Here is a 13478-nt window from a genome sequence, read left to right as displayed (position 1 = left end):
TTTCTGTAGGCTGACACTATAGCACTTAACGAGAATTCAATCCAGAATAATAATTCCAATTCAAGTTAATACAGTGACTTGGCAACGCATATGTGTGTGTGTGTGTGTGTGTGTGTGTGTGTGTGTGTGTGTGTGTGTATACACATATGTATATGTAACTGATGGTGTGTGTGTAGAGCATATACTTATGAAGGCACTCATTGATTAAAATAATGTATAATACGATTAGCCAGTTAGTCCTAGTGTGATAGTTTATTTTATCCCACTATACAACACCAAACTAGATGTTCAACATTAATGACCAACATATTTTTGGACACAAACAGACTTTGGCTATTCCCACACTTTAAATCCTCGTCTAGAGTCAAATACTGACAAAGTTTTAAATTGTCCCATTTGACTTGTGCAGGGTTACTCAATAAAATTACTCAGTAATTTGATCATTAATAGCACTTACCACAACTGCTTCAAGAAACTGCACTAACAACAGGAACCAGGACACGTGTCTTCACTGTAATACATAAGGCTACATCTGTATGGTATATAATAATCTATGTAATTGCACTTCAACCGGGGTCTTCTTTAACGATCATATTAACATAAAAAAAGAAAACAATTACAATTGTCATGATAATTACACATTGGGAAACATACTGTTGAATCGGTGACTAATTACAGTATATTGTCTGTATTATGCTCAAAACTAGTACTGAAAGACAGAAATGTGGACAACTACACGTTTCACTTGAGACTACACAGAAAAAGCACTAGAGAGCCTGAGATGAGAAACTCTAGGACCTGGTGGGCTGATTCTCCTGAAGGGGCACTTTCCTGCAGGATTTTGTTACAGTCCTAATTTAACTACTTGAATCGTAATATTCTGATGCTTCTCAGGACCTTGACCGGCTGAATATGACAGGGCTGAAGCAATAACCTGCACATTCTGCCAGCCTACTGGAAGAAGGTTCCAATCCCTGCTCTGCTGACAGGTAATGTAAATCACTTATGTACATGTCACAAATGATCCGGCGGAGATACTGAAATGGTGACCAGGTGACAACTTTTCATCGGGTGTCTAATTACACAATAAGATTAACCCATAACATACATCCTCTCAGATTTCATATTGATTTTTGTTTAAGCTAAAGAACAATTTTTGTGATTATTTGTTTCCACAGTGTAGTGACAATAAAGACAAAGTTTCCCTATGAACACTCGATATCATCCTCATCTCTGCTTTGGATTACTTCTGTTGTGTCCAAAAACCTTTAAATCAACATATAAAGGGACAAAAAGACAAAGAAACAGCTAATGAAACATTAAAGAGATGAAGTAAAACATTCAAAATAGAAAAAAAAAAAACAAAAACAAAAAAACAACTCAGTACTCCAAATAGCTCCCGACACATTTAAAGCAATAACTAGACTGACAATGGCACAAATCTTTACATTTTGTTTTTAAAAGATATGTTTCTGAGTACTCACAGAATCCTAGTGGAAACTGTTAGCTGGGGATCGTGGTGCTAACCTCATAGATATGAACAGTGATATACTTCTGAATTAGGAACACAAATCTTAGAGGTCCAACAAGGATCAGCTAGTTCCTCAATTCTTCTCAAATTCCCCCAATCTTAATTTTAAATTCCTTATAATCATTATGACCATGCTGAAATTAACATCAGCACTTGGGGACAACAACAGAGTCCTATGCCAACCGAAATACTAAGACTGGTGGCCTAAAACAGGCCTCCCAGTGTTGGCATTCCTGAAACCATTTGCTCTTACCTCCATTCCTACAATATAAAACTGGTTGAATGCTTAATCTTCTCCCTAATTCAAATCTAATGTCAGGAGTGCTCAAAAAAAAGATGTGTCAGAGGAGAAGGCCCCAGCCAAGCGAAACTCTTCCCTCATCAGCACACAGAAGAGACGTTGAGGGAGGGCTTTGGAATAAGGGGCAGGACGTGGCACACAGGTGCGCAGGAGGATCTCCCGTCCAGCTGGGGGTGGGAAGTCCGGGACTCCGCCTCCTCCGGCTGGCTTTCTGTCTTCAGTTCCGCCTCCTCCTCGTCCCGCCTCTTCCTCAAGGGGTGCTAACAGTGCAGCCTGAATAGGTTGTGAAAAGACATACTTAGATCAACTAGAGTACATTTAGAACTACCAGATGAATGAGGAGCACGATATCATTTCTGGAAAATTACATATACTTTGACATAATTTTCCTTTAAATTAATGCGTGTCAATCCGTGTTTATGTGTCATTGTCCTCCTTCTTTGGTACTTTGGATTACTTAACTACATCAGATCAAATTTAATGGTATTACACCATATGTTTCAAGAGAAAAAAAAAGACAATTATATGTGCAAACTCCACATATAGCAGACTTTCAAAGTAAGCTTAAATGAGAAAGCTTGGACTAGCAAACTGCAGCAAACTGACAATCTATTTTTTCAGGGAAAGAACACATTCTACTAATTAGCAAGCTGATTGCAAATTAGCTAATGTCTTTTCACATCTATGAGATTTTATCCAAAACAGGATTGGTAAGCAACACAAATTGGAAGGACGAATTTAAAAGGCTTTTGTGGGTGGGTGGAGAGTGCAGCAGGCAGTCATTTACGAGGATATGAATATGTGAAATGCCAAAACTCAGCTGCTACATATAGAACACCATCAAAAAGAGAGAGGGAAAAATGGACTACTACTATAAGTACCATTCTAACAGCAGTAACACGAGAAAGGGAAAAATTAGACCTCAAGTACGATACTAACCTCCACATCCACCAGAAAACCCTAGTCATTAAGAAAACATGAATGTGATGGACACAACAAATAAGTCTGATTAGCAACAGACAGAGGGGTTTTTTTTTTTTGTTAAAAAAAAAAAAAAAAAAAAAAAGGTTGGGAGCAGTTAAGGAAAACAAAACAAAACAATGACAAAAAAACCCCCACAAAAACACAAGAAACCTGACACACTGTTCCCAGCTTTGCCATATTGCTGTGTCTGAAACTGCCAAGATTTACCCCCAGCCCCTCTGGCCATTAGAAAACTGAAAATAACTGTAATCGTCTGTATTTCTTCAGTTCCTTTGTGTGGGGGAGGGGATGTTGGTTACCAAGAATAATGCAGGGATGGGTGAAAGAGGGTGTTGCTAGTGGTTACCTCATCAGTGGAGTCAGCCAGCTTGACAAGAGTGAAAGACAAGAAGCGTTAGAAGAAAAAGAAAGAAAAAATGAAAACAATGTGGGGGCAAAAAAAAAAAAAAAAAACGAACAACAACAAAGAATAAAAAATGTAAATGACTTACAAACATTCAAGGGGGTGCTCTTAAAGGCCAAATTTCAAGGTTAGCACAGATAATCTGAGATAAAAAGTCAAGGCTTGTCCACTAGGCAATCCTGACTTTTTGCTTGAGTTATCTTGCAAACCAAGAAATCCTGCCCCTGGGGCCACCCTGCAGGTCAGTGTCGATTAGTCTAGCTCAGGGCCAAGATGACTTGAGAAATCACAGCATTCATATGACCTGCTGAACTGCATGCACTGGAACGAACATGCTCATTACCAAAACAGAGACATGTAGTTTTAAGACAGTCCAACAAGAGCACACCAAACAACAGTTCACTGGACTCTGTTTTTCTTCTTTTTCTGTCTTCTTTTCATGCTCTTTCTCTCTCTGTCCATGTTTATCTCTGATTCTTTTCCAAGAACTTCACCTCATTTGAATCACTGATTTTTCATGATTTACGCGCCATGCTTAGGATAATTATTGGCTTTCTATTTCGAGCTTGGCAACACACAGGGTATAATTTAACACTCACACAAATCTTAGAGACAGGGAAAACGAGAGAAAAGAAAAAAAGTGATTGAGGTAGAGTTTCTGTGCGCACACTCAGATTTCAGACACTTGCTACTTGTGAACCTGTGAATGCAAGCACTCTTTTTATGGCCAAACAATGCAGTAGCAGTAGCTATAAAACACACCTGAGTCGGCACTTTGAAAACATAACGACCGCCCTCGTCATCTCCAACCTCTTCTCATACATTTATTCTGTTTATCTAGAAATAGCTGAGGCTGGAAAATAAACTGTCCATACACCTAGCATAGACAAAATTTTGCGGTTTGCGAAGAGTATTTCACACAATGGTAAAATATCATCTTTAAGGCCTCTAAAATACCAGTGCCTACCAGATATCAAATTCCCAGCATGTGGATACAGAACTGCGTTTTCACAGCTAAACACCCCCCGCCCCTCATTTTTAAATTTTAAGAATAAATCATTTGCAAAATAAATAAATTAAATAAATGCAAGTTAAATGACCTTTTCTACAAGACTCTGTGTGGAGCCAAGGTGTTAGATCTTAAAGGGACTTAAAATATCATCTAACAACTGAGAGTTTTATGGATCCACACGAGAGGCTCATTCGGAGCCTGAATGTGGGTGCTATTTTGAATGAATATGAAAGCGCTGTCTGGGGACTGGTATTGTCTTAAGATTAGAAAAATCAGGAGGGGGGGGGGGGGTAAACAAGGATTTAGAGAACTTTTATGACACAAAGAACAACTCTCCCAGACATTGAACGCAGGAACAGAAAGCTTTAACAGCAAATCACTGCAAACAAGCTGTTTTCTCTTGTTCCACTTGATTACTAGAGCGTGCATTTTCAAACAAACCATTCAGCTTACGTGTTTAATTACCTCTGTGTCACATTAAATCATACTAAATGTAATCAAGACATCTGTTTCACTTCATTAATTTAGCTAATTATAATGAACAGATAATGAAGACCAACTCTATATGATTGGAACCGTTTCTCTTTAAACCACCTATTATCTGGAACAGTCACATTCTTATGGAGTCAGTGTTTGACTGCATCATATTTTAATATCATATTTTAATATGATTTAACGTGATCAGAAAAGAGCATGTGCATATCTAAAATGTACAAGTAATTCACATCATGTGAATCCCACATCCAAGGTGTGCCAATACCTGCAAGTGTACTAATTCCAAAACGCAGTTCACAAGCATTGGAATACATGCATGTTTCAACCATTCAACTATTGTAAATATATTTCTGACCCACAGCCGTGTGGAGTGAGCAACTTTAAAAAATGAGGCAAAACACAGAAATCAAAGAAGAAGGATGCAATGATTTTTTTTTTTTTTTTTGTTTCTCTTCACTGGCACGCCTGTTAGCCAAGCAGAATGTGTAGTGTAGGGTGGGGGCAAGGCCCTAGGCTTGCAATCGATGAGTGTACATTTTCCACTTGCGTTGTTTCACCTAACCGGGGGGGCCAGCGCGGCTGATGAGACATGCTACGGTGCCAGTGTTTGAGAGAAGGCCTGTGGGGGAAATGAAGCATCTGAGTGAGTATGGTTGCATGTGAGGAGCGTTTACCCGCTGCGCACTGACGAAAAGCTTATGGATGATGCTGCCAGCAGGACCCCGCCCTGCTCCAATCACTGCCACCTCCGGTTCTTCCAACAGAGAGCTGACAAACCTGGAGCGAGAGACAGAGAGGGAGAGAGAGAGAGGGAGAGAGAAAGAGAGGACAAATGGACAGAAACAAGGAAAAGAGAGAGAAAGAAGGGTGAGGGATGTGCAAGTTAGAAGAAATTTTACATCAAGAGAGGCAAATAGGAACACACACAAGAATTACCACGAAGATCTGTAACGCATTTGTATTCCAGACATGCGTTCAGTGCCTGTTATATTCATCTCAGCTACTGACAGTAAAGCCTGGAAACATTAGGTGTCATCATAGACATTTTAAATCAGAGATTATGCATCGTACGATGCAATAATATTCAAATAAGCAACCATGGCTCAAAAAAAAAACAACAAAAAAAAAAATTTACACGAGAGAGCTCGTTTCCTTTTCCAATCAGAATTCAACGGTTTTTCTGATGCAGACACAGCCATACAAGTCCAAACAGTCTCCAGTCTCCCCTCCTCCAGGCCAGCTCTGGGTGTCTCCTTAATGAGACTGCCGCAGCTCGGCTGCCCAGCCCACCGATGGCCCCTGAGCTGCCCCTGGGACTAATGAAGGCAAGAGGAGGCATCCATGACATGCCCTCTCTGGCCCAATCAACCACAGTCAGGCTCTCAGCACCTGAGCCCACCCCTCTTTTACTGTCTCCTTAAAATAGACTAGACCAGCCTCTGTTATTAAAGTGTTTGGGGGGTGGGTGGGGGAGGGCGGGTTGGGGGGGGGGGGGGGGGGGGGGGGGGGGCTAACCAGTATATTGAGCTAAGGGTGTTCTGATTACAAGTATGAAGCCTTATGAAGGATGGCAGAAGTAATTCATCTCGTTTCATTTTCCTTCCATTCATTCCTGAATTTTTCATTCATATGTATTCTGCTCCAACACAAGTCATCAGTTAAGGACATAAAATTGAGATGATGGGCAGTCCACGCTGGTCACATCAAGTTTGCTATCTTACCAGCCCCGTAAAACCACACCTCTGAAATTCTACCACATTGAAATGGCCAGAATGTGTGAACTTCATGTGAATTGATCAGCTCTACCTTTCCAGGTCCTCAGCGTCTTCTCCTCTCTCCCCCTTTCCGATGCCAAACTTGGCTTTCAGGGACCTGGCACGAGCGATGACTGCCTCCACTACCATAATCTGGTTAATGATTTCCTGATAAGAGATTAAAGAAATCTTCACGCATCTGTCATTGGTGTTGTTATGTAGATACATGAATCCCACTGGTATTCTTTAAGTACAGCGGCTACAGTAAAGGCGATGAGAGTTGAAAAGGGAGGAGATCAGGGCCCCTGTCACTCACCTCTAGTTTTTTGTAGTCAGGGTTAGGGTGGCGCAGCAGCTTGCTGGCAAGGGAGGAGATCTGTTGGATGGCTTTACGCACAGATGGAATATCCTCTGCTGCTTCTGTTTGTTTGTACGCGAGTGTTCAGAAGACCAGGGCGGTGGGAAAGAGACAGAGCGAAAGCGTAAACGCCTCGTCTACGTTGGAAACGGTTTTAACTCGAACGGCGTGTTTAGGTTTCACTCACCTTCTTCTTTCTCCTTGAGAATAGCAGCGTGGATGATACACGGCAGCAGGTGTCGTGTTAAGTCTGCGGGCTTTTGCACAGCCAAATAATGTAAGACCTTGAACCAAAAACACAGTCACCTTGTTAATTTTTAGTTTATATTTTACTCCATTCCTGTGTCATTACTATGACACTCAGATATCTTGTTCCTTTGGACTGTCCTTATAACTCACAGAACTTATAACTGTGGCTACTGGTCTACCACAAGAGGTTTTCAAAGAGAACAATGTTCTTCACTGTATAGATGTCTGAGTTACCACTGGGTCATTCAGAGTGATTTAGTGCATCTGAACATTTTTTATATAGATTTCCGGTGTCCCGAATAAGACACAGCCCTTCAGGCTCTTCTGCGCAGGTGAGAAAAAAAAGAAGCAAAAAAAAAAAAGCCTCCCGTTGCTGAATGACCTCTTAGTGACTATGCTTTCAATAGCAAATCAGACAACTGGAAGAAAAAACGAAAATATGCACTTCTGTCATCTCCTAGGACAACTTACTGGAGCAAAGAAAAAAAAAAAAAAGAGAGAGAGACAGAGCGAGAGAGAGAGAGGGTAAATTAAATCAGCAAATTAATTCTGACTAAATCCTGCACCTGGAGTTTCCCCAATAGATCCCAAGCAGACAGATGAAGGACATGTTGTGATGTCGACCTTCAAGCTGGGCAAGGTTCCCCTGAACTCACTTTAAACTCAAAGGGAAGAGACCCGTGGCAGGGACACCTTGCCAACACCTTGTGTTTTAACCCACTTTCTTCAGCCGAAGTGTCTGATTGGCTGGGCGTGGGACCACATGACCCCAACCTCATGGTTCGGGGCTGCATTCATTTTCTGCCATCATTGTGGTGCAGGTTTTTTATAGCACAGGTGGCAGGAAGGTAGGATACGTCCTCTAAAGTGCATCACAGTGTCCGAAAGGAGGAGAATTATAGACGATGATGCATTGAGATGAGAAAGGAATGATGAGCAAATGAAACAGGAAAGAGTTTAGGGTGGAGGATGTGGGTTTATGTAAGTTTAAAAATGTGGTCTAATTTTGGCATCATGTACTTGTAATTACAAAAAATATTGTTGTAACACTCTGAGTTACTTTGTTTCGCAACAGAATTATCCTAGATAAAAACAAAACAGCTTCCATCACACTACACTATTACTGTTCTCACCTGTCTTGGCAAAACCAGACCTTTGTTCAGTGCATTTCAGCACTGGGCGTGTTGTGATCATTTTATTAACAATGGAGGAATGCTTATGTCCAGTGAAGTGTTTGGGAAATTATTGTTAAACTAATTATGACAAAATTATTAAGTAAAATGCTTCAAACGAGTCACAGAAACATTGACTAGAGTTGTTAATGAGAGAAAACAGTGTATCTAAAACTGAAAAATGGGGAAAAAGCATTCACAGAGAGCAATGCATCACCCTCCATCACTTTACAGGACTAATTCACACCAAGGCATTCTAATGAAGAAGGAATGAACATACAGGCATCATAAACATTTCTCCACAGTTCAAGCTAGTTAAATTATAAAATGACATCTATCAGAAACACTAACATTTTTCAGCGACCATAAGTCTCATCAGATCAAAGCTTAAACAAATTAGATAAAAGACACCTTGAGATTTCTCACCTTCTCTGCTTCCTTTGTGTCGTCAAAGAGTCTGCGCTGTCTGCGTGCCGGCGTAGCCTTTGCCGTCTCCCAGGCCTCCACCCACATGTTACCGGGGATTTTCATCCTGGCGCTGAGGTCACCCCGGACAACCGTCTGACCGCTCTCGTCTGTCACCTCCTCCTCCACGTAGTCCCGCGGGGAATACCACCGCACAAAGTCCTCTAAGGAACAGCCAGGATTCGCTGCCTAATGGGAGCAAGAGTAGAGACGCTACGTTACAAATGTGCACAGACATGTCAATGGCATGGTTACACCCGTCTTCCATTATTAGTGTAACCTAGCGTTACCATACGTCGAACTATGTCTTTTGTCAATCAAATGGAGTGAAGATGGGTGCGGCTTGAACGAGAATGAAGGAAAGAGGGGAGAACTGAGAACAAAAAAATGATATGCCTGGGAAGCATTACTAGGTCTTTCATTGGCTCACGGCCGACAGCAAACATGAATCACTAAAAGAACGAACGATGAGTCTGTGAGCTTAACAGCTACTGCTTCTGTAAATGAGCCACCTGATAAATTCTCTTCCCTGAAAACTTTTTCGGTTTGACCTTTTCCACTGGTCTGTGGAAGTCCTGAGCACATTCATGGTCGATAATTACTGGCAGATAGGAGAACAAGACATAATGATCTAAGTTTTACAGAAGCAAGACAGCTCAGAGACTTGAATGAGCTGGGTGAGAGAGAGAGAGAGGGAGAGAGAGAGAGAGAGAGAGAGAGAGAGAGAGAGAGAGAGTGAGTGGGGGTCACCAGAGATGGTAGCACAGCATCTAATCTCACTGCCTCCCAAACTGAGCTTTGAGTCCAAGCCAGTTCCTCTTAAGAGAACATATCTTGACAGACTGCACTTGCTTTAAAAAAAAAAAAAAAAAATCGATGTCGACTTCCTTCGTTCTTGCACTGGTAATTGATTTGGACATCGACAAGACAAGCACTGATTACTGTGAAAAAAGTCCATTGCAAAAAAAAAAACAAAAAACACAATCCCTTGAACATACGACAATGACGAGAAACTTTGGATTGTAACTGAGATGTAGCTTTGTAAAACGAACAAACAAACAAACAAATAAATAAAAATCAATCCACTCTCAAATGGCCCCAGCCCAAACCGCAGTACTTGAAGTGAGGACGGGGGCAGTTGAGGGTGGGGACAGTGGTAGTGATGGTTGAGGGGGAGGTGTTCGAGAGCTGTCATATTGTTAAATCGGCCCATTCATCATCTCCAGGACTCTCCATTCTCCACCCAGAGGGAGATGGTAATTAAAGCCAAAATGCCAAATTATGCTTGGCTAAGCACAATTACAGGCAGAACTTGCGCTAAATTTAGAGGCGATCTTCAGCTAAGGGGGCCATTTACCGCACTAGCCGTACACAGCGGTGATCCCTGCTGCAGCTTCAACAAGACAAGTTGGTGTGCCTGCTTGAAAAACTGGAGCATTTTGTGGGGCAGTAGAATGCGGTCCATAAATATAAGCCAACATGCCACTACCTCTCATCAGTCTTGTTCTTTTGAAGTACTTTTGAAACAAAGTTGAAAATCTGTTATGGTATTGAGAAATCGGGGTACCAATGTTATGCTTCAGTGTTCTTTGCCTCCCCAAGTCCCTTTGCTTAATCTCTTAGACACCTCCACAGCATAATGGAGCAGGACGATTAGAACAAACCAACAGCGAGTGAGTGAGACAACGTGCTTATGAGAATAAATAAATGTTTATGAATGATAAAAGAACATGTCTTCAGTAGTTTCCACACCTCTCCTTTTTTCCCTTCAAGATAACATCTATAAATGGCTAAATTAGTTATATGCCACATGCTAAGCCTGTCGTGGCTAAAACATGCCTGGTCAAAAGTTCTCTCATTAGACATGAATCTCGTCAATGTGAATATTTCAAAACCACTATTAAACATTATGATTGGCCAAATTTAACATTTGTTTTAACTCTCAAAGCATTAATCATTTTCACAGCCAAAGAACTCGTCTATCATTTTCATCATCTCTTCTTCATCTCTATAAAGATGCTACCATGATTACTTGTACAAATTACAAAGAGGAAAAATAAAATGTAAATCACAAATGTGGAACAGCCTAAATGTTCTCTGCAGTTCTCCTTTGTAGTTGGGTATATAAAAATGATGTTCTTGGCTAAATAAGTGTGACTAGAGAGAATCTATGGTGTAGTGGTAGTGTCAGTGTCAGGCTCACCTTGAAGGACTCCATGTCAGAGAGCAGACAGGCACTCTGCATGCGGGCACGGAGATGGGCACCTTCAGCTGATGTGCCCAGTTTGGCCAGTACCTCGGACTGCTCCTCCAGCAGGTCCTCTGTCATGGGCGCGGGCTCCTAGTACAGATGAAAAAGTGAACAAATGGGATTACCTATGCTTTGATGCAATTCAACCTTGAAAGCAAGAGCATTCTTCTTGAGAAAATGTGAAGGAGACAAAGAGGTTTGCTGCACACTCGGAACACTTGCAATCGCTGTGCATTTGTTTCAATGTTTCATTCACAACCACTGAATATTCTTCAGTATTTTCACGGTGTATGAATCTCCTTTATCATGAAAGAGCGTCTTTTGGATGGGAATTGAGTAAATACATATGTTTGCTAGACTAAGTTTTATGTTGCTGATATTTTATATAAAGTGGGGTTTGAAGACATAGTTGTAAATATAGTATAATATGGCCTCATCACTAACCTTACATGTATATGGATCAGAAAGCAGCCCACTCAAGTGTGTGTGTGTGTGTGTGTGTGTCTCTAAATAAAAGAGGCATGTCTAGGTGGGTCTGTTCAGTTGGGAAGGGCTGACACCCAGCTTGACCTGTCAGTCATCAAACACAGACATGTAGACATCTGACAGCGAATCGGGTTCATTAGTGTTCTCCCGAGGGTCCAGAACACCTGTCCTGAAGCTTCTCCCCCCAAAAAAGGGAAAAAAGGAGAAGGAGAAGATACCAACTTTCAATCCACTAATGACCGCTGGGCCTCTCTAACAAGGAAAGTCCAAGAGGTTCAGAACCCAAACAGGGCAAACTCATAGAATATCAGACACTCTGCTCTTGCCAAACTACGCAACAGCTCAACACCTTGTTATATTTTTAGTAGTTTTAATATTCCTTTTGTAAAAATAATCTTGTACAAAATAATACATTACTCAACTTTCTGTTTGACCAGATGCTCCATATTTGTAATGTTCCTCTGTAGTTTATTATGGGAGCAGAGGTGGTGCAGAAACAAAGCATTCTGACTTCATATTTCGGGTTTAAACTTAGTCATGAAACTCTGGGGTCTTGCCTTCCATTAGCCTTCCGAAATATGGCCAATGTTACATCCACTCTCATTTTGCATGGACCCCCCTGTGCACTTTAATTAACGTACTTGCCCATCACTGCCACGGTTTGTGAATTAAGAACCATCATGCTTTGCTCTGCGGATGCTATTATCGCCATTATGTTTGGCCCACTTGTGCTGGTTGCCTTTCACATTTTCTGCAACCCGTTTTAATCAGTTGATGTCGGCACTGCGGCAGTTATGCAACATCACATTTGCATAGAATAGGAGACTTGACTGAAGGTTTGGAGCTGCATCCCGTGGTTTTCATGAGCTGACACACTCTCACCGCAAACACACTTATGACAGGAAAAATTAATACCACGGGGACAGAAACTAGCAGTGAAAGGAACACACAACCTTTTCCAAATGTCGTCAGAGTTGACCAAAAACTGTCATCTTGATTTAATAGACTACAGATGTTCCCTAGTGGTTGACTAGGTGTCCTAGACAGAGGCGCGTTATTCCAAACTATTAACCCGTTTGGTTTGTGTGGGAGTGATGTAAGACACGAAAGACTCTTGCGTCTACAAGCTCCTTCTGAACATTTTCTAATGAAATGAAATAAAAGTAAAATTACAGAATCAGACTTGGAGTCAGTGGAGTCATTAGCGGCACTCTTGAGAAAGTGTGGAGAGTATAAATAGGCCAGACGAGCGGGTGGCGCAACAACACTTTACCAGCAGACTAATTAAACCGCGAGAAGGTGAGACAGCCGAGCTGTGCGCCTCATTAGAACTGAAGTGGTATGAATATGAATCTAAAACGCGCCCCCCCCCCCCCCCCCCCCCCCAAATCATACACACATACTCACTCACACTCACACAACAGCTAAGATGAGGACAGGTGTGGTTGAGAAACAGACAGCACAACAAAGCGGATGGATGAGCGCTGATTAAAAAGAATTACGGAGGCTTCAGTTCAATTCTTCTGAGCAGCAACAGTGCAGACGCCGATAAATACGAGGAAACGGCAAATGAAGACTTTGGACAAGAAGACAAGAAAGGAAGAGACACCTGGAGGTATCAGAAAAGACAGAGGGAAAAATAATGGACTGAAGACAGAGAGAGAGAGCGAGAGAGAGAGAGAGAACAGGTGAAAACCCAAGGGAGAAAGAGATGGAATGAGAAAGAGGTGAAAAGTCAAAGAGAAGAAAGAAAAAAAAAAAAAAAAAAAAAGGAAGGATAAAAAAAAAAAAAAAAACAAGGGTTATGAGAGGAAACAGATTAAGATACATGGATAGAAACAGCCAGAGACACGAATATACCGAAACTGACTAAGAACACTGCAGTACAGACACATCAGGTGGGAAGAGGAGGACTGGAGGCTGCCACCGCTGGACCTGAGAAGCAAAGAATCGCTGACGCTCTCTATTTCTTACTCTTACGCCCAATTCATCTTCTCCTTCCCCCTTTCCTTTCCCC

General features: G+C 41.5%; 1 protein-coding gene across 3 annotated transcripts in view; it reads right to left on the bottom strand.

Annotated features, from left to right (window-relative positions):
* Positions 1-237: 237 nt before the first annotated feature.
* rab3gap1 (RAB3 GTPase activating protein subunit 1) overlaps positions 238-13478 on the bottom strand; it is a 30387-nt gene continuing 17146 nt past the window's right edge. For 2 of the 3 annotated variants that reach the window (XM_030786744.1, XM_030786745.1), the window contains exons 18-24: positions 10928-11065; positions 8686-8913; positions 7026-7122; positions 6797-6900; positions 6533-6648; positions 5401-5503; positions 238-2105 (exon numbers count right to left, since the gene is read on the bottom strand). In XM_030786744.1, coding sequence (XP_030642604.1) covers positions 1857-2105; positions 5401-5503; positions 6533-6648; positions 6797-6900; positions 7026-7122; positions 8686-8913; positions 10928-11065 — 1035 coding nt within the window. In that variant the 3' untranslated portion in view covers positions 238-1856. Of the gene's footprint in view, positions 2106-3162; positions 3184-5400; positions 5504-6532; positions 6649-6796; positions 6901-7025; positions 7123-8685; positions 8914-10927; positions 11066-13478 lie in introns of all 3 variants that reach the window. The other variant, XM_030786746.1, reaches the window with a different exon arrangement.

The sequence above is a fragment of the Chanos chanos genome, chromosome 10 (genome assembly GCF_902362185.1).
Source record: "Chanos chanos chromosome 10, fChaCha1.1, whole genome shotgun sequence".
Lineage (NCBI taxonomy): Eukaryota > Metazoa > Chordata > Actinopteri > Gonorynchiformes > Chanidae > Chanos > Chanos chanos.
This window is presented reverse-complemented; position numbering and strand designations above follow the sequence as displayed.